Raw genomic sequence first — 23,256 nt, 5'->3', positions numbered from 1 at the left:
CAATTTAAATCCAAAACTTACTCTTTTAACCCTCAAATCCAAAAATTATATCGATTAGCTCCCCGACACCATCTCCCCGCTAAATATTATTTACTTTAGGACTATTAATCTTTATCTACTTATTTATTCAATAAGCGGGATGTTACATGTCTAATATATCGACAAGACACATGACATAATATTAATGTGGAGTTGTATTAGAGTGACACCTGACAAAAAAAGATCGAAACTATTCATTTATTAGGATATATATATATATATATATATATATATATATATATATATATATATATATATATATATATATATATATATATATATATATATAGGGTTATGATTAAATATGAACTACAAGTATTGTGTGATTGTATGACTAGATTTGAGCCATCACATCATAATTCTTAGAGGTTAAGATTGCTTTGATATACCATAATTACGGTGACATGCATCACATATTAACGATGCTTTATTTTTTAAAAAAACTTGTATTTATGGGCATTATAGACATTTTATTCAACATCAAGTAAGGAAATTACTATTATTTAGGGAGTTATAATTCTTTTTTTTTTCAAATCCATATATGCTTAATTGATAAAAACCGAAGGATAATCAAGATGCGTTACATATTATCATCTTACAAAATTAATTCGATAAGCCATTTTTTACCATTCTTTCAGAATAATTTGTTTTATAGCTATATAAACCTAATTATTAACATGATTAGGAACTATTCTTTTAGTATACGATGTTTATTAGTAGTAAAATGCTAATTTTTCCTATTCTTTTAAAACAATACATTTAAATTTATAGAAAGATAACTAGTAACAATTCTTTCAAAATAATTTTCTTTACAAAGTGCTTTTTTTTATAGTAGTAGAATGGTAATTACTAATTTCTTTCATTCTTTAGAATAGTATAGCAAAACTTACAACTTTTAGAGATCCTTGGTAATTTTGGGTCTGTATTATTTTTCATTAATTGCTTGAACAAGTTACACTTAATTTATACATCTATTCAAATCCATTTTCTTTGCCCTCCTTGTAGAATCAACTATATTTTATAAATAGTGGTATATTAATTAGTTTCCGTTCTTTCTTAATATATTGTTTTACAATCGTAGAATGCTAATTACTAATTAGTTTTTCCTTCAATCAATCTTTGTTGTTCTGGTTGTTCAACTAATTCTTCCATTGGTCATTCTTGTAGAAGCTCTGCTTGCGGACTTTTGTGGTGTTGTTCTTTTTGCTTTAGTACACCTGCAACTACAAAAAACATGTTACCCATTGTTCAAATCTCAAATACATTATTATTCTACAATCAATATACATCATACTTTTGTATGCAAGTTAAATTAATGCAATTATAAAAAATAATTGTATCTTGAGAATTCATACATAAAGCATATATATATATATATATATATATATATATATATATATATATATATATATATATATATATATATATGTGTGTGTGTGTGTTATTTACAAACTGAATCATTATATATATGTCATTCTTTAAGAATTTAACTTCATAAATTTTGAACGAGACTTATATATATATATATATATATATATATATATATATATATATATATATATATATGATTTACAAACTGAATCATTATATATATGTCATTCTTTAAGAATTTAACTTTATAAATTTTGAACGAGACTTAGAGTTGATACAAAATGTACATATACTCTTAGTTAGAACTATGTAATTTGATAAACAATATTTGATAATAAATTTAGCACAATAAATTATGTCAATCGAACTTTAAATTTAAGTTAATACTTAAGATTTCATACAAATATAATTACATCGCTCTTTAAGCATGAAATTCTATAATTTTGTATTCAAACATTGTTTACATACTTATTTGGTAAAGAATTACACAAAATTATAAATAATTAGCTAAGAATCAGATATTATATGCTCTATTCTTCAAGAATATGAAAACTTCAATAGTTATTTTCTAATACCCTTTGTAAAAAACTCATATATACAAAATCTCTATATTTCAGGAACAACTAATATTACACTTCGATATGAAGCATTAACAAATTCTTATTTGTAGATCAATCAAATATAAATGCGAATATATCTTTTTGAACTAAAGTAAATAATCTCAAGAATGATGTTTTCTTTATTTATAATTAACCTAAAAAGCCAATTGTGCATTTAGTTCACACATATGCTATCCTATATTTGATTGTAGTAATATGAACCACCCAAACGCCATAGATTTTATAAAATTAGACAAAAAGCAATGTTTTTTTTCTGACAATTATCTTAGATATAATTCTTACTTGAAGTGCCAATGAATGAATGTAGTTTATTAAAATCAAGCATATAGTGTAAAAAAAATGAAGCAATGCTTTTTTCAAAGAATGAATGTAGATTTTATAAAATTAGAAATATATAAAATCAATGCTTTTTTCATCCACTGTCATTAAAATGAAGCATATAGTGGAAAAAAAAAGATAAAGTATATACAATGAAAAAAAAAAGATGGGTTAACTAATTTGCCAAAAGGCAAATTTATCTTTATGTCAAAGGGCAAATTTGCAATCTTTTCCTTCGAAATTCGACTCTTCAACCAAAGGATAAAAAACTAAAGTGCAGGTTCAAGAGTTTTCAAGACAAAAAGAAAATCCAACGTCTTCTTATACCTATCTTGCAGTGTCGATTGAAATGGAAATACAACCAATTCAAAGGATCGAAACTACAAATCCAATTGTTAGAAACATAAGAAGGGACAAACCTATATACAACTTCAAGCTATCAGACAATAGTGAGACAACCACCAATGTCAAATAATCCCTAATACTGAATTGCAACAAACATACGAATCAATCAATAATTAAGTTTCTGGTCAAAGTGGATCAACAACCATTTAAAAAAATTGAGAATTGGCCAAGTTACAGGTGTCGATCGAGATTCATCCCATGAGTTTGATTCCTTTTTTCCAGTTATAGAAGTGATGATTATTATGGAGCTTAAATGAATTTTGTATCTCAATAGCCACCGTAAGGACCGTGGAGGGAGGTGTGTGGAACTCGGGGCGTCAGGCGTGCATCTCTAGTGTTTGATTTTTGTCATCTCGTCGGAATGTAAGAGAATCATGAAAAAAATAAACCCTAGGCGGTGGTGATAGAAGTTAAATTCCTGCACAACGGAATACTGCTTAAACACCTTAATAATAGGCTTTTACGTTATTTAATTAATTAGTTAATTGTAATTTGACTAATATTTCCCAAAGTATTGATTGACCTAGAATTAATCATACGGTCATACAATACTTAAAGGTTATATATGAATCTAACTCTCTCTCTCTTTCTCTTTCTCTTTCTCTCTCTCTCTCTCTCTCTATATATATATATATATATATATATATATATATATATATATATATATATATATATATATATATATATATATAGAGAGAGAGAGAGAGAGAGAGAGAGAGAGAGAGTTGAAATTCACAATGTGGATAAAATCACTTGCATATTTTACAAAATTACTTTTCTAAAAAACTCATTCTTTTTTTTTTTTTTTTTTTTTTTTTAGATTTTAGCTCAAATTTACGTTGTGAATGTTGAAAACTGTATTATTTTAAGTTTAGATTCACAATGTGAATAATAGCAAATCAGATTCACATTGTGAATTATAAAACTTGAATTACTACAGTTCAGATTCATAGTGTGAATATATTCACTTTTGAATTTTATAAAACCAATTTATAAGAAATCAAAACAGATTCATAGTGTGAATATATTCACTTTTGAATTTTATAAAACCAATTTATAAGAAATCAAAACGTTAAAACAACAAAGTGGGAAAAAACTATTTTTTATTTTTATATTTATATGGATGTCTATTTATAGAAGAAAAAAATTAAGAATTTTAATATCTTTAGTATTTTTAGATAAAAGATAGGCTTAAATATTGAAAAAAAAAACAAAATTAAATAAATCTATTTCGAAATTATATATATATATATATATATATATATATATATATATATATATATATATATATATATATATATATATATATATATATATATATATATATATTAAAAGATTATGTTTTATTTGGTTTTAGTCAGTAAATTTGGTTTTGAATCCAAGAGTTTCTTATATTTTTTACTAATTAACAATAATGTCATGACATTTTTTTTAATAAAACAAGAAAGAGAATTGTATCCTCCTACACTCTTATATTCTATTTTATTTGTTTGACAAAAATATATTTTAATAGTGTTATTTTATTGTATTATATCGATAGAAGATTTTGTCTTAATATAAGATTAAAACTTTCGTCAGAAAATAAAAAAAGCCAATTATATTTAGAGACAAAATTTCATGTCAAACATAAAAAATATTTAAGATTGCGATAAAATAGCACCATTCAACTGACAAAGAGAAAATAGTAACATTAAAGTAAGATAATATCATTTGTTAAAAACGATATTAAAGAGATTTTCTAATATGTAACATAAGAGTGCATATAAAAAATATTAATTATGAAAAATAATACCATAATTAAATTTGAAAAGCATTAATTATGGAAATTATGATGAATTTTATATTTAATTATGGTAATATTTATTATAATTAATGTATTTAACATTTAATTATAATAATAATTATGATTAATTAATACTTCTTATATGTACTCTTAGTATTTAATAAATGATATTTTCTTATTATTGTCTCCTTAATTTTTTTTAAACATTACTTATTATCTTACTCTAATGTTATTATATTTTATTTGTCTAATGTTATCTTACTGCAATCTTATATATAGTTATGATAAAATTGTTTGTCCTTTTTAAATATAAGATTTATTACAGTAAAATTGTATTATAATTTAATTCTTTATTGTTTTTCTGTTAAAAAGTTATGATTTTATCGTTAATAAGTCAAAACATAATAATTTTTTAATGGTTGCACGACAAAAACCAAAATTAGTACCTAAAGTCCTAAATATGTGAACCGTTGCTAATTTCTTGTTCCTTTTGTAAACAATTGCTCGTATTTTGTGTTTTTCTATTAAAAAAACTAAGGTTTAATTGTTAATAAGTGCAAAAAATATGGATTAAAGTTTTCCTTTTTGTATATCAAAATTTTGATGTTTTTTTAAACAATTTCTAGGTGTTTTTGGAGATACCTGACAATTGTCTAACAGAGTATGGCCAGATATACTCGCCACTTCAAGCTCCTGAACCAAACCTCACCTTCGTTCTAACTCTAACCAGTCTTGTTTTGGGTTGAACCACTTCAAATTCCACAGTGGAAATCATTGTTTTGTGGGTAAACAAAATGGTGTGATATGAAGTCAAGCAGGAAAATTAATGAGTTTGACTAAATTTGCAGACTATGACCATGCAAGTCCATGAAAGTTTTCTGGAATTTGCCATAGGAGTAACTTCTTCCATGGAGGTCAAAACACAAGACATCTTGACACTTGTAACAACTGGATGGAAAATGGGAGCGATGATAAGGTCTAAAGAATTTGTCTCTAAACCTTTCTTTCTTCTATCTTTGGAAGGGATCCGTGTTCATTGGATCTTGTTCTCTCTGCTTATGTGTGGACCAGATTTACCTCAAACCCAATCCAAGACTCCAAACAAATTAACTTCAGACATCATCATTGTAGCTAAATTCCTTATTTCTGAAATATAATCTGAGTACTGATGAGTTTAAGTCCAACAACGGCAACCAGAAGCAAACTCAGGAATCTAAATCGTCTATCAGCGCATATGGTCTTTCGTGACATCCAGTTATCTATGAACAGAACTCACTACAACTTCAGGTATCATCTCTACATTTCTAGAAATCTTTCATCCACCGAGTTTTCCTGGCCTCACAATATGATCGGAAAAGATGGTGACGACCATGTTTTGCAGGGAAATTATTGATCGGAAAATGTTGCTATAGATAGATACTGAATCAATACGGTAATATCATTGTTCTATATATCTTTTTCACTTATTAGTCGATACCAGTCGTCATCTTTTTTGTGTTGTTTTAGGTTAGAATGGCCAAGGAACATGGCGCATCACCAAAATATAACCATTTAGAAGCAAGGAAGAATAATCTGACGTGGATCTTAGCCTTGAGTGCACTCTGCATTTTCTTCTACGTATTGGGTGCTTGGCAGAGCAGTGTCTCCCCTACAAGCCACACCGAATTCCTCAACAGAGCTGGATGTGAAAACGCATCAAACGCAGCCCCTGATTCATCATCATCATCATCATCCATACCATCATCATCTGTGTTGTTGGATTTCGAAAGCCATCATCAGTTAGTGATGGAAGATACACAAGAGATACAGAAGTTCCCAGCATGCAGTATGTCCTTCAGTGAATACACGCCATGTCAAGACAGAGATAGAGGAAGGAAATTCGATCGAGATATGTTGAAATACAGAGAGAGACATTGTCCCAGTAAAGATGAACTCCTCCATTGCCTAATACCTGCACCACCAAAGTACAAGCTCCCCTTCAAATGGCCGCAGAGTCGAGATTATGCCTGGTTCGACAACATTCCTCACAAAGAGCTTAGCATTGAGAAAGACCTGCAAAACTGGATTAAAGTTGAAGGTGACAGGTTTAAATTTCCAGGAGGTGGTACTATGTTCCCTCGTGGAGCTGATGCTTACATTGATGATATCAATGAACTCATCCCTCTCACTAATGGAACCATCCGGACTGCAATTGATACTGGGTGTGGAGTAAGTTTTTGCTTTTAGCTTCCATTAATCTTTTGATTCTCAACTTCTTACTTACATCAAATTAATTAGCTAGCTTGAATTTAGCGACAGAATCCAAATAATTAAAATCCGTCAATAATTATGTCAAGGTTGCAAGCTGGGGCGCATATCTGCTCAAGAGGGACATAATAGCGATGTCTTTTGCACCAAGGGATACACACGAAGCTCAAGTATGGTTTGCATTAGAACGTGGAGTTCCTGCTGTTCTTGGCATAATGGGATCACAGAGACTTCCTTACCCCGCTAGAGCATTCGACATGGCTCATTGTTCTCGCTGCCTAATTCCATGGAGTAAATACGGTATAATTTATATACACAACTAGCTAGAGTATCCCACTAAAGAATTCATTTTTATATTGGTTTCCCATTTTACTTTGCCATTGATGTATAGATGGACTATATTTGATCGAAGTGGATAGAATTTTAAGGCCCGGTGGTTACTGGATCCTTTCCGGACCTCCTATCCGGTGGAAGCAATACTGGCGTGGTTGGGAAAGAAGTAAAGAAGATTTGAAAGACGAACAAGATGGTATTGAGGATGTTGCCAAACGACTTTGTTGGAAAAAAGTCATAGAAAAAGATGATCTTGCTGTGTGGCAAAAGCCGATCAACCATATTGACTGTATCAAAAGCCGAAAGTCACATCACAAGCCACATATGTGCAAATCAGGCAATCCCGATGAAGCTTGGTACGTACCTAGCTATTTTCCCTTTTCAACATTCATGCGTAACAATCTTTTTTAACATATTTAAAACCTTTTAAAGGTACAAAGAACTCCAAGGTTGCATTACACCCATGCCGGAGGTAACCAGCTGGGATGAAGTTTCCGGTGGGGCCCTCGAGAAATGGCCGGAACGGGCATCGGTTGTTCCTCCTAGAATCAGCAACAACTGGGTAACAGGTATCACAGCGGAGAAATTTCAAGAGGATAATAAGCTTTGGGAAGAGCGGGTTTCACACTATAAAAGCATAGTTGGTGCTTTATCTCAAGGGCGATATCGTAATATAATGGACATGAATGCTTACGTCGGGGGATTTGCAGCAGCTATGATGAAATATCCCGTTTGGGTAATGAACGTGGTTCCGGTGAACACACAGCCTGACACATTAGGAGTTGTTTATGAACGAGGATTCATCGGGGTGTATCATGACTGGTGTGAGGCGTTCTCAACTTACCCACGAACATACGATTTCATCCATGCAGGTGGAGTGTTCAGCATGTATCAAGATAGGTATAATGAAAAACGATCTTTTTGCATGTTTTTTTTTGGTTATAATTAATGATGGTTATGTGATCATGGTCGTTAATGATTATAATATAGGTGTGACATAACGGATATTCTACTGGAAATGGATAGAATCTTGCGGCCTGAAGGGACTGTTGTGTTCAGAGATGAGGCTGATGTGATTGAGAAGATTGAAAAGATAGCACAACGTATGAGATGGAATACGAAGAACGTTGACCAGGAAAGTGGACAATTTGCGACGGAAAAGATTATGGTTGCTTTTAAGAGCTACTGGACTGGTGAAGATAAAGACGAGGAACATGCATGATGCTAAATCTCAATAGAAAGGGTATGTAACTGGTCTCTAATGTGTATTCTTTGTAGGTAGGATGTGTAATTTAAGTTGATTTGAATTTGTTTTTTCCAACTGTCGAGTTTGTTTTGGTGCTTAGAACGTCTAATTTGTAGGAAAAATGGTGGGAACATGAGAATTTTCCAATATGGGCCAGGGCAAAAATAGTTAATGCGCATATAAATTTGGCTTTTGCAACTGTGATATAGAGATGAGCAGTTTGTCTCAAATTCTGATCTCGTACCGGTACCGAATTTAAAAATACGGGACGGTAATTGATACTCCAAATACATGAAATTCGAGAATCGGTACCACCGGTACCGGTACTAGTACCGAGTACCGGTTCCATTCTTGGTACCAGTGCCGGTGATGTTAATTCGGTTCGGTACTCGGGATTAACTTTTGATCAAATTCGGTATTCGGGAAATTGGGAACGGGACGGGTTGGTACCGGTTCCGTCCCATGCTCATCCCTATTGTGATATGGTTTATGGTTAAATCATCTCCAATACATTGAATTCATATGAGTTTAATGGATTGACACATATACATTAGGGATGAGCAGTTTGTCTCAAATTCCGATCCCGTACAGGTACCGTACCGAATTTAAAAATACGGGACGGTACTTGGTACTCCAAATACATGAAATTCGGGAATCGGTACCGCCAGTACCGGTATTAGTACCAAGTACCGATACCATTCCCGGTAACGATCCCGGTGATGTAAATTCGGTACCGGTACATTCCATTAAATTCTACACTACATTAAACTCTATACAATTTAATGGATAATCATATCATGTATCATTTTCATTTTATTTATTGTTATTTAAAAAAAAAATTAATTAGCATAAAAGTAAAAATTAAAAATTACAATTAAAATTAACATTAACTACAATTTTAAAATAAAAAATAATTTTAATATATATATATATATATATATATATATATATATATATATATATATATATATATATATATTTATGTGTGTGTGTGTGTGTGTGAGGAGAGAGAGTATAGAGTTCAATGAGAATTGAATTTCCCATTCTATTGAATCATAGTCATTTTTTCTTTGAGTTTAATGAGATTAAACTCCAATTAAACTCCCATTGGAGATGACCTTAAAATATGAAATATGATGAAAATATGAAAATTGAAAAGAAATGGACGAATCAAGATTCAATTTGTTTTCTTAGTTGGAATCATATTCGTTATTTACATATTTTTATAGGATTATGCCTGGCCTAGCTAGATTGATGCACCAGATGTCCACATGAGTTTGAGATTATAGGTTTGAATCTTCAATACTATTAAATTTGTCTCTTGCAATTATATCCTATGTATGAGAAGTTTTTTCTGAAAATCCTTATGAAGGCTGAGTTTGCCTAAAGGAGCTCGAACTTATGGTCACTACTGAAAATATTATGGTGGGCATTCCGCTAAATCGTTTGTCTAAGAGAGAGATTTTTTTTAATGGAAAGAATGCGATATTTTTGTTTTTACAAATGAGAGTCCCTTTTTATAGGTGAAAAAAAAAAAACACTTTTTAAGTAACCATACTTTCTAAAAATAAAATAATATATTTTCCACACAAATAATACATGTGGCATAAACTGCTCTCATAATAAAATATAATTAAACGATTTTAGGCATGATGAATTATGGTCCAAATTTTTTTAAAACTTCTAGAGGAAATCTTAATGTGAGGAGTCGTCTTTGTATGGGCCAAAGTGGGATTCATAAAGACAATTTTCGTTTTGCATTAGAATTCTCTGTTCTTTAAAAGTTTCAACGTGGAGGAGAATATGAGTTTTTATGCATTCTTTAAGAGCTTCAAGCTAGTTTTAGAAAAATGGGTGGTCGTAAGTGTGTGCCAAAACACATTGTATCCTTAAGTACAATTTATGATGGGTAATTATACATGTGTCATTTGATGGATTGATGCCATACCATCCATGGCAAATGAAAGTGATCGAATGGTAAGTTTGTGGTTATGGTTGTTGGATCGATGATGTTGTTAGGTATGTGACAAGACATCGAAACTTGATTACCATATATGTATCCAAACATATATTCAAGCATTTAGCCTATTGGTGAATAAAGAGGACAATCATTAGTTTTTCTTTTTGTGATGTTGACTTGTTGAATTCACAATCAAAATATATAAGAAATAAGATTAACCGTAACACCTATCCCTAGAATTAAAAATCTTTTTGAAGATAATGCAGTTTTAAAAATCCAAATTTAATTCAAAGTTAAGTTCACGAAAATCTAAAACTAATCCCAAAACATAAAATTTTTAAAGTTGAAGAAGCTAGGTTTTTAACAATTAAAGTATCAACAACATTTGTTCAATCTCACCACACAAGTTGGGGTTTTCCAAAATCCACGCTAAGTCTTGTAGATCACGACACTATCATTAACTTGAGCATATGTCAAAATAGGTTAGACAATTGATTTGCCTAGTGAGAATACCCAATGTGGATTCATTTTGAGTAAGGAGATAGCAATCTCGCTTACTCGATTCGACTTCGGAAAAAAATTATTTTGTTTTAAAATCATTTTCAAACATGTAGATGTATTATTACCAAATTCTCACCAAACACGATTTCAACATATTAGGCCTAAAAAGGATCCAAAGTTAAAAAAAAAAAACCCTTTCTTTCAAAATAGAAACACTTCCAAACATTTTAGGGGCTTCATAACCCGAATATTATTAAAACAAATTCCAATGTATATGGTTTTAATATTTCCAAAAACAAGTTATACCAAATCTTTTAAATAAGTTGGGATTTAATAGCCCAAATCAAGTTTAGCAAACCAAATAAAATAAATTGGGGTTTAATGACTCAGATTAACTCAAGGGTCTACGACCCAAGCTAATCAAAAAATTTCAAACTAAAATTTGTTAATAAATCAATATCATTACTCAACTTGGCATTAAACGGGATAAACAAACAAAAGCTTCAATGGTATGCAATATGCAACTATTCTTGAACTCAAGTTTCTCTCAGGAGTCTATCTCACAAGTTTGATGGTTAAGACTTGAGTATCAATGAGTGTATTTCAACCATACACCATATACTCATGAATAAGCATATTCCAAATGCAATTAATAGGGACAATGTAAAAAAGGAGTGTATTTCGAACAAAGCGTGACATCCCTAATTTCCAGAATAAAAAAACTTTTATTTATACTTTCAAAACCATGTTATCTTTGTTTGTGGAAATTTTGAGTACAAATATTGTTTCAAAATAATAAAACCTTAAGGACGTCATAATCGATACACAACACGAGTTACAACGTAAAGACCTATCAGTCTTGATTACTATTGGAGGTTTTCTTTTAATCACTTAATATCCTAATCAATATAGCATCCTTAGCACGACTACCTGTGATACATATAAATTTGAGCGAGTCAGATTTGGAAACATGGTGAGAAACATAGGTTTTCAATCCCACAATCTTATTATGAGAATAATAATTAACAAACCTGAAAAACTAACTGTTACCAAACAATACAAATGTATCATACAACATAAATATCTATAAGTTATTATACCCTTTATCCTTAGTTACCCATTCCATCGATTCTCACATACTAATCCTATAAACATAATCCCTTGGGATCTAACCTTATGGATCAGTGTATGCAATGAGTAGACTATTTTGCTTCAGGGATTCCTTGGTAGACAAAGTCAAGAAGCAACCATGAGGGGGATATAGTACACAAATGAAAACACAATCCTTTTTCCTAGATAAGCATAATTCATTAACACGTACAAGATATGAGTCTATTAGCATTCCACAAGACTGTTTATTCAGTGGTGTCACACCCCCGAATCGTAAAACAGACGACAAAAATGTTCAGAGATGGATGACGTCATATGTAGTATCACAACAATTACATCATAGTAATCAAAGTAACACAACCATTACAATATACTACATGGTTATTTACATCTGTTTATACAAAGTTGTATACATCAAAAATATAATAAGTAAAAGATGTGTCTCCATAAGCTCCGTCTTCTCAAAAGCTTGTAATAGTACCTGTCTACTGTTGTCATGAGAATACAAACGATTTTGAAAACATATCAGCATAAAGCTGGTGAGTTCATAAGCATGTTTTTGAATTGAAAACTAGTCATTGAATTTGTATAAATGTTTGTTTGCTTTTCCAGAAAATCCAATATTTTCTATCATGTTTGTTGATTTCAGTATGAATATTATAATCCGTTTGAAAACCCTAGCTACCACCAGTATGTATGTTCTTGTTTGAAAACCGTGGCTACCACCAATATATAAAGTTGTCTTATTACTTAAAATAAAACCAAATGTTATATCCCTGGAATACCCTCTGGTGTAGTATGTAGGTAGTCTTATTAGTTAAAATAAAACTATTGAAGAATGATAATCCCGTAAACAAAGGTTAGTTGATACTATTATGAGTTCGTATAACCATACTAATATGACTGATGACCTCCACAACGTTTCTTCAGACGTTGTATGTTACAAAATTTGTCACCCCAGGCATACCTGTTTAACTGTAGCTAACAATTTATGTGTGGGATTGTCGGTCCCGAACAGATCTATTCACAAATCTCACGCTCTCCCTCCAAGAGACTCTGGCTATACTAAAAGTAGAGGATTTACCCGTACCCCGAAGGGTACAATGAAGAGATGTATCACAATCCTGTATTAACTAGTTTATGTGTTGTTTTGTATCGTTGTTCTCGTGCTTGAAATCGTTTGTGTACTGGGTAGAGTATAAATAATTATACGCAAAATAATTATTTAGTATGATACTCTTGTTATCTGTATGTAGAAATGGATAAACTAAATCTATCATAGTTTATATGTTTAGCCGTGTACGTATTTTGACTCTGTAAAACAGGTAATGAATTCCCCAAACTATACATTTTATAGTTAGACTAATATGTTATGTTCATGTACTGTTCTGAAAATTATGCAATTATGTTTAGAAAACATCCCTTATGCTCCGCATAATACAAAAGAGAATAAATGTCTATATGTTTTATGAAACGCATTGGATCGTCTCAATTGCATAAGTTTTAACTTTTTAAAAACATTTCTGTTTTAGTTCACAAAAATCCTTTTGTGTTTGGCTTGTATACCCCGTGAAAACGTTTAAAAACCATAAAAGCGTAGGGGTATGAACTCACAGTTTGCTTGTGTGATTCGAATGTCGTGTTGATAGGGATGCTGAGTGTGACATCTCCAAAATCTCCGCCAGAAAAGACCAATTTCATTTATGATTTTTAAAATAATTTCAGAGTAAATCCTTTTGATTGAAAAGAGTTGCGGAATTTGTTCCCAAAAACAAAATATGATAAAATAATATTTATCAAAGCATTTCATCAAGAGATGCATTTTCATTATATAATCAAAACTCGGGATGTCATGTTCCGATACAGATCATAAAGCATAAACGATAACATTACAAGTCATTCAACAAATGTATACATATACAGACTTGTAAACAAAACAACTTGATGATTCATCCATCTTATGCCCTTGCGCCATTACCTGTAATACAAATAAACTGAGTGGGTCAGGCTTGGGAGCCTGGTGAGCATATAGGGTTTTCTACCCACAATAAATAATTATATTTAATTTCACCAACCAACAATAACCCGATTATCCATTCCCATTATCCTAACTTTACGTCCCTAAAACAACATTTATTACAAGGGACCTAATCTAGGAATTTCACCGGGACGGACATTACTGCTAAGAGGTTTCCTCAGCAATAGATATCCTAAAGGCAACCATGAGGGGGATAGAGTACACCGGTGAACACATTGTCCATATATCTACAGGTTATGAACCTGCTAGCATTCCACAAGATTGTCTAGAAAGACTCAGTGGTCGTCATCCATACTCTGCTAGATGAGTAGGTCAACATCAACAACATCAAGGCCTCTCATCTGTTTATCACACATCAACTATCTACCCATGTTCTACCCAACATATTAGTAGATGAAAATATATATTTTTATAAATAGTTTAAAAAATATATAGCATTCTCATTCAATACATATTCCAAACAACAGAACACCGTGAAGCCTCACAATTTCCTTCACGTAAGAATTCGCAAGCTTTTCCATAGACCATTTCTCATTGGCTGCTATGAAATGCGCAGTCTTAGTGAATCGATCAATGACCACCCAAATCATGTCGTGATCACTTTTTGTTCTGGGTAGTTTAGTGACAAAATCCATAAAAATGTCTTCCCACTTACCCATAGGCATATGCAAAGGTTCTAAACTCCCATACAATTTCTGATGTTGTGTCTTGACTCTAGCACAACTCACACACTCAGCCACATACTTTGCAACATCAAGCTTCATCGTCGGCCACCAGTAATAGGGTTTTAGGTCCCTATACATTTTAGTGCTACCGGGATGAATCGAGTACATGGTCTTGTGAGCTTCTTTCATCAGAAGATCTCTGACTCCTCCTGTCTTTGGTATCCAAATCCGATCTTGGAACACCTTCAGTCCATGACTGTTTATATCAAACACCAACGTTTTGCCCAAACGTTCTTGCTTTCAGTCATTCTTCTCAGAAGCTTCCTCTTGAGCTTTCTTTATAATCTCCACAATTGTCGAGACAAATTCTATTCTCAACGCTCTTGGCTTTTTTCTTTCAAGATTGACTTTCCGACTGAAAGCAGCAGCAACAACATTTGTTTTACCGGGGCGGTAAAGTATCTCACACTTCTGAGTCCTTAAGTAATTCTAGCCAGCATCGTTGCCTCATATTCAATTCCTTCTGACCAAAGAGATATTGGAGACTCTTATGATCAGTGAAAAGTTTGCACTTTGTGCCATAGAGGTAATGCCTCCATATCTTTAGAGCGAAAACTATCGCTGCCAACTCCAAATCATGAGTCGGGTAGTTCTTTTCATGCTCTTTCAAATGTCGAGATGCATACACGGTCACCTTATCTCTTTGGGTCAAAACACAACCCAATCCAACACCAGACACATCGCTATAAAGAACGAAGTCTTCAACTCCATCGGGTAGAGAAAGTATCGGTGCCTCGCATAGTTTCTTCTTTAGCTTCTCGAATGCTTCTTTATGCTTATCATTCCAAGCATAAGTAGCTCTTTTGTGGGTCAAAGCTGTTAATGGAGTAGCGATCGAAGAAAAGCCTTGGATAAACATTCGTTAATATGCGGATAATCCCAAAAAGCTTCGGATCTCTGTGGGACTTTTCGGTTGTTCCTACTTCATCACAACTTCAATCTTCGCTGGATCAACCATTATCCCTTCTTGGTTGACCACGTGACCCAAGAATTGGACTTCTCGAATCCAAAAATCACATTTGGAGAACTTTGCATACAACTTCTCCTTCTTCAAAAATTCTAATACTTCTTGCAAGTGTCTGCCATGCTCCTCTTGGCTTTTTGAATAAATCAGAATGTCATCTATGAACACTATCACAGATTTATCTAGGAACGGATTACAAACCCTATTCATTAAATCCATGAATGCTGCTGGAGCATTGGTTAGTCCAAACGACATAACCAAAAAATCGTAGTGCCCATATCGTGTTCTGAATGCAGTCTTCTCTATATCTTGCTCTCTTACTTTCAGGTGATGATATCTTGACCTAAGATCTATCTTCGAGAAATAGCTCGAACCTTGTAGTTGATCGAACAGGTCATCAATCCTCAGCAACGGATATCTATTCTTTATCGTTGCTTTATTTAGTTCTCTGTAATCAATGCACATTCTCATACTTCCATCTTTCTTCTTCATGAATAACACCGGAGCTCCCCAGGGTGATGAACTAGTTCTAATGAAACCTTTGTCCAATAACTCCTGAAGTTGCATCATTAGCTCCTTCATCTCCATCAGTGCTAATCAGTAAGGTGTTTTTGCTATTGGCGTCGTCCCTGGTAACAAGTCTATTCTAAACTCCACTTGTCTATTAGGTGGTAATCCGGGAAGATCTTCGGGAAATACTTCCGGATAATCACATACGATAGAAATGCTCTGCATCGCCTTTTTCTCCTTCTTAGCATCTATCACAAATTTTGGATACGACGTACATCCTTTGGCCAAACAATTTCTGGCTTTCATCAATGAAATGATTCCAGAATTTACTATGCGTTTATCTCCATATACCATAAACGACTCTTTCCTAGGCGGTTTTACCTTTACAATCTTCTTCTTGCACAATATCTCGGCGTCATTGGCGCTAAGCCAATCCATTCCCAACACGATGGCGAAACCATTAAGTTCTATAGGCAATAATTCCTCGTGGAAATTATTCCCATTTAAGTCAATTAAGATGTTTTTCATACGATGGCGAACAGGTACACACTTGCCACTAGAAACTTCGACTAATAAGGCATTATCTAGTCTATCAACAGGCAAAGCTAGTTTTTTACCAAATTCATGCGAAATAAAGGAGTAGTTGGCTCCAGAATCAAATAAAATTTGGGCAGGCAATGTGTTTACGAGAAAGGTACCTAAAGCGACATATGCTTCATCTTTAGCAGCTTCCAGTGTCATCTGGAATGATCTCTCCTTTGGGTTTGGCAGAATGTTGGGTCTTGAAGCCTCCTTCTTTTTCGGGTAGTCCCTCGACATGTGTCCCTCCTCACCACAACCATAGCAAACTTTCTTAGTGAGGGTGCATTCATTGGAATAGTGCCCTGGCTTTCCACATTTGAAGCATGTGGCCACTACCTCACATTTTCCATGATGCTTCTTCTTACATTTTTCGCACCATTTCGCTTCCCCTTCTCCTCCTCTCGAAATAGACTTCGAAAACTTTTTTTTTCTTGTTGGACCTTGAAGTTCCATCGAACTTCCTCTTTTCACCAACCTCTATCCTCTCCAGACCCTTTTCCTTCTGCTAGGCCTCCACATTCTTACCTGCTCGAACAACTGTTTTCAGAGTAGTTGCCATTTTGACTGTCGGACCAAAGTCGGCAAGCAGCCCATTAGCGAACCTCTCAATCTTGGAGAGCTATGTTGGCACTAGGTACAGAAATAACTTCATTTTCTCAGTGAATGCAGTAGCATAGTCGTCTATGCTCATCCTCCCCTTCTTCAAGTTTTGAACTCATTGTTCAGATCAATCAGATCTATCTCTGAACAATATTGCACTCTTAGTTGTTACAAGAACTCATCCGATGACATTTTCAGGGCTTCTTCTCGTGGCATAGTATCTGTCAACAACTTCAACCAACTCAAGACTCTAGTCTTCAGTTGTCTAACTGCAAAGAAAGTCTTCTGTTTGTTGCTACAGTCGCAACTTTCAAATACCATCTCCATTTCGGAGATACAATCCATTATCTCAACAGGCTTTGGGCTTCCAGAAAGAATTGGCGGCTTGGCGCCAAAGAAATTCTTGTACATTCGACTATCCTTGTTGTTTCTCCATTCTGGAACGTTCCTTCGTTCTCCTTGAGTCCCAACTTGACTCATAAGGCGACTATTGTTTCCTTCCTCCGATTGCTTGGGAATCAGTTCGGGTTCCTCAATAGGTATGATAGGTTCGTCCCTATTATCATGCAATGTCTGTCGCATTTCATCCCTTTGTTCGGCTAACATAGCCCGAATCATGGCTTGCACCCCATCCATCGTTATTGATTCCGGTGCTGCTTCTACAACAGGTATTTGCTCAATCACTGGTGGTTGATTCCTGCTTTCATCAACATTTCCAACTCCACTCCTCGTTCTCACCATTTTTGATCTACACACCAAATAAGGTGAAATTAGATACCCATTCACGATAAATATTCAAATCATCCTTATCACTCTGAAACGTTTACATACTAGTTCTAATATCGTATACGTACGCTTAGAATCCCACACACATAAGGTTTCTAGATCCGATCGGCAACAAACCATAGATCTGAACAAATAATATGATATATGGCAACATATTACATTTTGCACATAAAAGCATTTTAGGCAATTTCCTAAAATAAACTAGTGCTCGTGTCTAAAATATAACAGACATACATCTCACAATTTCACTTAGCATTCTAAGTTTAAGTCTAGAAGTCCTACAAATTCCTAGTTCGCTTAAACTAATGCTTTGATACCAACTGTGACATCCCCAAAATCACGGCTAGAAAAGACCGACTTCATTTATGCTTTTTGAAATAATTTCAGAGTAAATCCTTTTGATTTCAAAGAGTTTCGGAATTTGTTCCCAAAACAAAATATGATAAAATAATATTTATCAAAGCATTTCATCAAGAGATGCATTTTCATTATATAATCAAAACTCGGGATGTCATGTTTTGATAAGACCATAAAGCATAAACGATAACATTACAAGTCATTCAACAAATATATACATATACAGACTTGTAAACAAACAACTTGATGATTCATCCATCTTATGCCCTCGCGCCACTTCCTATAATACAAATAAGACTGAGTGGGCCAGGCTTGGGAGCTTGGTGAACATATAGGGTTTTCAACCCACAATAAATAAATTATATTTAATTTCACCAACCAACAATAACCCGATTACCCATTCCTGTTATCCTCATTTTACGTCCCTAAAACAACATTTATTACAAGGGACCTAATCTAGGATTTTCATCGGGATGGATATTACTGCTAAGGGGTTTCCTCAACAATAGATATCCTAAAGGCAACCATGAGGGGGATAGAGTACACCGGTGACCACATCGTTCACAACACCTACAGGTTATGAACCTGCTAGCGTTCCACAAGATTGTCTAGAAAGAGTCTGTGTTCGTTATCCATACTCCGCTGAATAACTAGATCAACAATAACAACATCGAGGCCTCTCATCTGTTTATCACACATCAACTATCTAGCCATGTTCTACCCAACATATTAGTAGATAAAAATATATATTTTTATACATAGTTTAAAACCCATATAGCATGTTTAATCAATACATATTCCACATAATAGACGAGGCACACACACATAACACACATTTCATAAATCAGATCTATGAGATAGAAGAAAGTGAATATGCATTCAGACATATAACAACAAAATATACACATAACACTTATATCGTATAAAATACTTCGTAGTTATGCGTTAGAAGAAAGTAACTACACACTCACTTGATCAAAAGATGATCGGACAACACTACGACTTGTAGAAGTAGTATTATTCAGTAGATCTGGAAGATCTTCACAAAAACCGGGCTCCTCGCGGGCAGGGCTTCAGCTCGGGAATTACACTTCTCGGGATCTTCGAGGCATCGGGACTTGCTTTGGGACTCGGGAATGATACCGGGGCTTCGGGGGTACTTCTTTGCACGTAAATCGATACAATACAAGTGAGAGATGAGAGAATGAGCAACCAAACTCGCTGGCCCTTCAAATCTATTTATAGGGCAAAACTGGCCCTTGCCACGTCGTGGGACCCTTTTCCACGTCGTGGGCTTGGTCGTTACTGCATGCGTCATCACAAGTTATGTATGGGGGACTCCCGGAGGTGTCAGAAGACTCGCCACGTCGTGGCACTGCTTGCCACGTCGTGGTATCTGACAGTTTTTGGGTTTCGCGCCCCGAACTTCAGAAATTCATAACTTTCGCATACGAACTCCGTTTTCGACGTTCTTTATATCGACGCGAAGGTGAGATTATGCTCTACAACTCTTGTTTAGACTCCATTGGCTAATTTTGAATTGATGTTTAATATATTATAAGTATATTAATTATATATTATTTTTAGTAGGCCGGGACATGAAAACTCTGTTCGAAATTCATAACTCCTTCATCTGAACTCCATTTTCGTCTGTCTTTTTATCGTTGGACTACTATCGATGAGATCTTCAATTCTCATTTAGAAATTTTTTGCTAAATATCACTCGATCTCTATTTCGAGTATTCGGGCTGCATACCGCTGTGTCGAAACTTTGAAAAATCACAACTTCCTCATACGAAGTCAGATGTGAGAGTTCTTTTCATGCACGCTCTCGGTTTAACGAACTCTACGACTTTCATTTAGATTGTTAAGGATAAATATCGTTCTAACGTAAATTTCACCTTTTACGTCATTCAGCGTTGTCGGTTCTGTCGCGAAACTTTGACAGGTCATAACTTCTTCGTTATAACTCGGATTTCGGCATTCTTTATATATTCGGAAACCTCGTTTCAACTACTACAACATTATCCATAGATATAGGCTTTATCTAACATTTCATTTTGACACTTATTTTTATTCTTAATTAAATTAAGACACACAATTAAGCACATAACACATAATACTGAAATAATACACTTCTATTATTTCAAAACGTGTTACAAAGGTTAACCTAGACTATTATATCAACATTAATGAAAATCCCAGAAACACAGGCGTTACATTAACGCCACAATATTTGATAAGATGATTGATTTTAGGAACAAAATTCCCTACACAATTGCCACACTTTTATAATACGACCACATGTTTTCATATTATACGGAGACTACATTTTAAAGTGACCATAAAACCCCTACGATGACGTCACCTTCCGTCACACTTTGAGTGAAAAAAATAAAATGTCACTATACGCATATGGTCACATTTTTTTGGTGTGTCTGTAGGTCATTTTTGTACTAGTGTTATGCCGGTCTAAATTAAAAGTTTTGAAATCATAATCGGCATGGATTCATTAAGTCTTCACCATGCTGATATCATGTGTTACGAGAAAGCCATCCGTCTTAACCTGCCAAGTAACGAATCTCTCGTTATCTATGGTGACAAATGTAACAACCTAAAATACGACCCAAATTTTTTTGTTTAAATAATACTAAAAGCTAACAATCATCCAAAATATATAATGAAATCGTACGTCACAATTCCCAAAAGGTTATAATAGATATGTTATGACAAGAGAACTGTATCAACATATCATAATATCTGAAACAAACTCGCAGGATAAAAAGCTGAAGTTGTGGTGTGTGCGATGCCATCATCCCGAGCTCTTCCCTTTTCTAGTAGAAGTACCTGAAACAAAAACTGAAAACTGTAAGCATGAAGCTTAGTGAGCTCCCTCAAACTACCACATACCATACAATAACATAATAAGCACACACTGGGCCTTGCCCACTGCATAGGACCGAAATCCGAAAACTGCATCGGACCGAAGTCCGGAAACTAAACAGGGCCTTTCCCTCTGCATCGGAATGAAGTCCGAAAACTGCATCAGACCGAAGTCCGGAACTGACTGGGACCTTGTTCCCTGCATCGGATCGAGTCTGGAAACTGACTGAACATGACATAGCATAAATATATCAACTAGCATGATCACATATACAACATACTGCATCAGACTGGAGTCCGGAACACATAACACAAAACACACTTGAATCACAAAGACATCAAAAACACTAACTACTGCATCGGACCGAGGTCCGGAACTACTTCTAGCTAAACGGGCCGGCATTGTGGCCGTAGACCCATTCCTACTAGATGGAAACTCACCTCGTAATGCTGGCTGATGAGATGCTAACTTTAAAAGTGGCTGACTGCTGTTCTGGAACTGTCTGGCTACGTATCCCAAAACACTAGATCAGGTACTTATAAATGCCATTAGGGTAAAATGACTGTTTTACCCATGGTCATAGTCAACTCCCAGGTCAAAGTCAACTCCCTGGTCAAAGTCAACTTCTAGTTGACCGGACTCGCCGAGTCAGGGCGCAGACTTGCCGAGTCCGTCCATTACTCACTCTAACTTTAACTCATCGAGTCCTTTCCCCACTCACTGATTCACCCTGAACTCACAAATCGAAGAAAGACGGGGGACTCACGACTCGACTCGTCGATTCCGAAGAACAACTCGCCAAGTCCTAACGTGCAGATTTCATACAATCAATTCTAATCCATTCCCTAGCATCTAACTCGTAGATCTAAGCTCGTGCGATGATCTGAACACGTAAAGTTGCTAACTTCACGTGTAACTAAAAAGGAATGAAGCTATTTCACTCAAACTCTACTTTAATCGGAAAAACTCATCCGAATCGCCGAGTTGTATGAAAAACTCATCGAGTCTAAGGCAATCTTCATCGGACCTCAATGATCCATAAAGTTACTAACTTTAAGGATCGTATGCATGCTACCCAACCCATTTATGAAGAAAAGTGCATAAAACTTAGATCTAGCATGCTGAGGAAAGAAAGGCAATAGATTTAGGACTTACAAAGGTCCAAAAATAGTAAAAGGCGGTGAGGAAGAAGCTTGATTGCTTTAAACACTGCACCAAAGGGACCATCTTCTTCAACAAGGAGCACCAAAACCACACAAAATCGCCAAAACCACCATGATGAGCTAAGGTTAGGGTTTTAGAGAGGTGGAGACTGAGAAATAAACCCTAAATCCTAGTTTAGGGTGCTTAAATACGAAGAAAACCCTAAAAGATAATGGGCTTGGGTTGCATCCCTTTTCACGTCGTGACCAACTACGTGTCATGTCATGGCCACTACTCTAGATATGCATCCTCATTTTGCTCTTCATGTTGTGACCTCCTTATGGTCATGTTGTGGCCTATGTTTTTTCCCAAAAACTATGCCTTTGACTCCTTAGTACCCCAAACTAATCCATTCTGGTAACCGGATGTTACAACATTTAAAGAAGTGAAAGTACAACTGGAGTAGGTTAAAGAAATGGATTGATAGTTTGAATCCATAAACAATAACAATACGTGGAAACTAGTCGAAAGACATAATTGAGTAAATTCAACTGGATTGAAATGGTTGTAAAAAGTTAAGAACACTAATAGGACGATCAAAAAATATAAGGCTCGATTAGTTGCAAAAGGTTATGTGCAAAAACAAGGAGTATATTTCGATGAAGTATTTTCTCTAGTAGCTCACACTAAAACAATTCGACTTCTTATAGCAAGTTCAACTATGAATGGTTGGG

The 23,256-nt window shown here is 34.3% G+C and overlaps 1 protein-coding gene across 1 annotated transcript; it reads left to right on the top strand.

Annotated features, from left to right (window-relative positions):
- The first annotated feature begins 5,154 nt into the window (after nucleotides 1-5,154).
- On the top strand, nucleotides 5,155-8,592 carry LOC145034527 (putative methyltransferase PMT17). Its single transcript, XM_078982964.1, has 7 exons — nucleotides 5,155-5,823; nucleotides 5,918-5,968; nucleotides 6,043-6,744; nucleotides 6,873-7,083; nucleotides 7,175-7,472; nucleotides 7,549-8,016; nucleotides 8,107-8,592. Exons 3-7 carry the CDS (start codon nucleotides 6,049-6,051, stop codon nucleotides 8,336-8,338), a joined length of 1,905 nt encoding a protein of 634 aa, XP_078839090.1. The 5' UTR covers nucleotides 5,155-5,823; nucleotides 5,918-5,968; nucleotides 6,043-6,048; the 3' UTR covers nucleotides 8,339-8,592.
- Nucleotides 8,593-23,256: the final 14,664 nt, after the last annotated feature.

This window comes from Lactuca saligna, chromosome 3, assembly GCF_052625555.1.
Source record: "Lactuca saligna cultivar CGN05327 chromosome 3, ASM5262555v1, whole genome shotgun sequence".
NCBI classification, from domain to species: domain Eukaryota; kingdom Viridiplantae; phylum Streptophyta; class Magnoliopsida; order Asterales; family Asteraceae; genus Lactuca; species Lactuca saligna.
The sequence above is the reverse complement of the archived record's forward strand: the minus strand, read 5'-3'. Positions and strand labels throughout refer to the sequence as shown.

Coding starts and splice junctions, on each gene's coding strand:
- LOC145034527 (XM_078982964.1), top strand. CDS start 6,049: ATGGCCAAGGAACATGGCGCATCACCAAAATATAACCATTTAGAAGCA. Junction 7,473..7,548: donor GGCAATCCCGATGAAGCTTG/GTACGTACCTAG, acceptor AACCTTTTAAAG/GTACAAAGAACTCCAAGGTT. Junction 8,017..8,106: donor TTCAGCATGTATCAAGATAG/GTATAATGAAAA, acceptor ATTATAATATAG/GTGTGACATAACGGATATTC.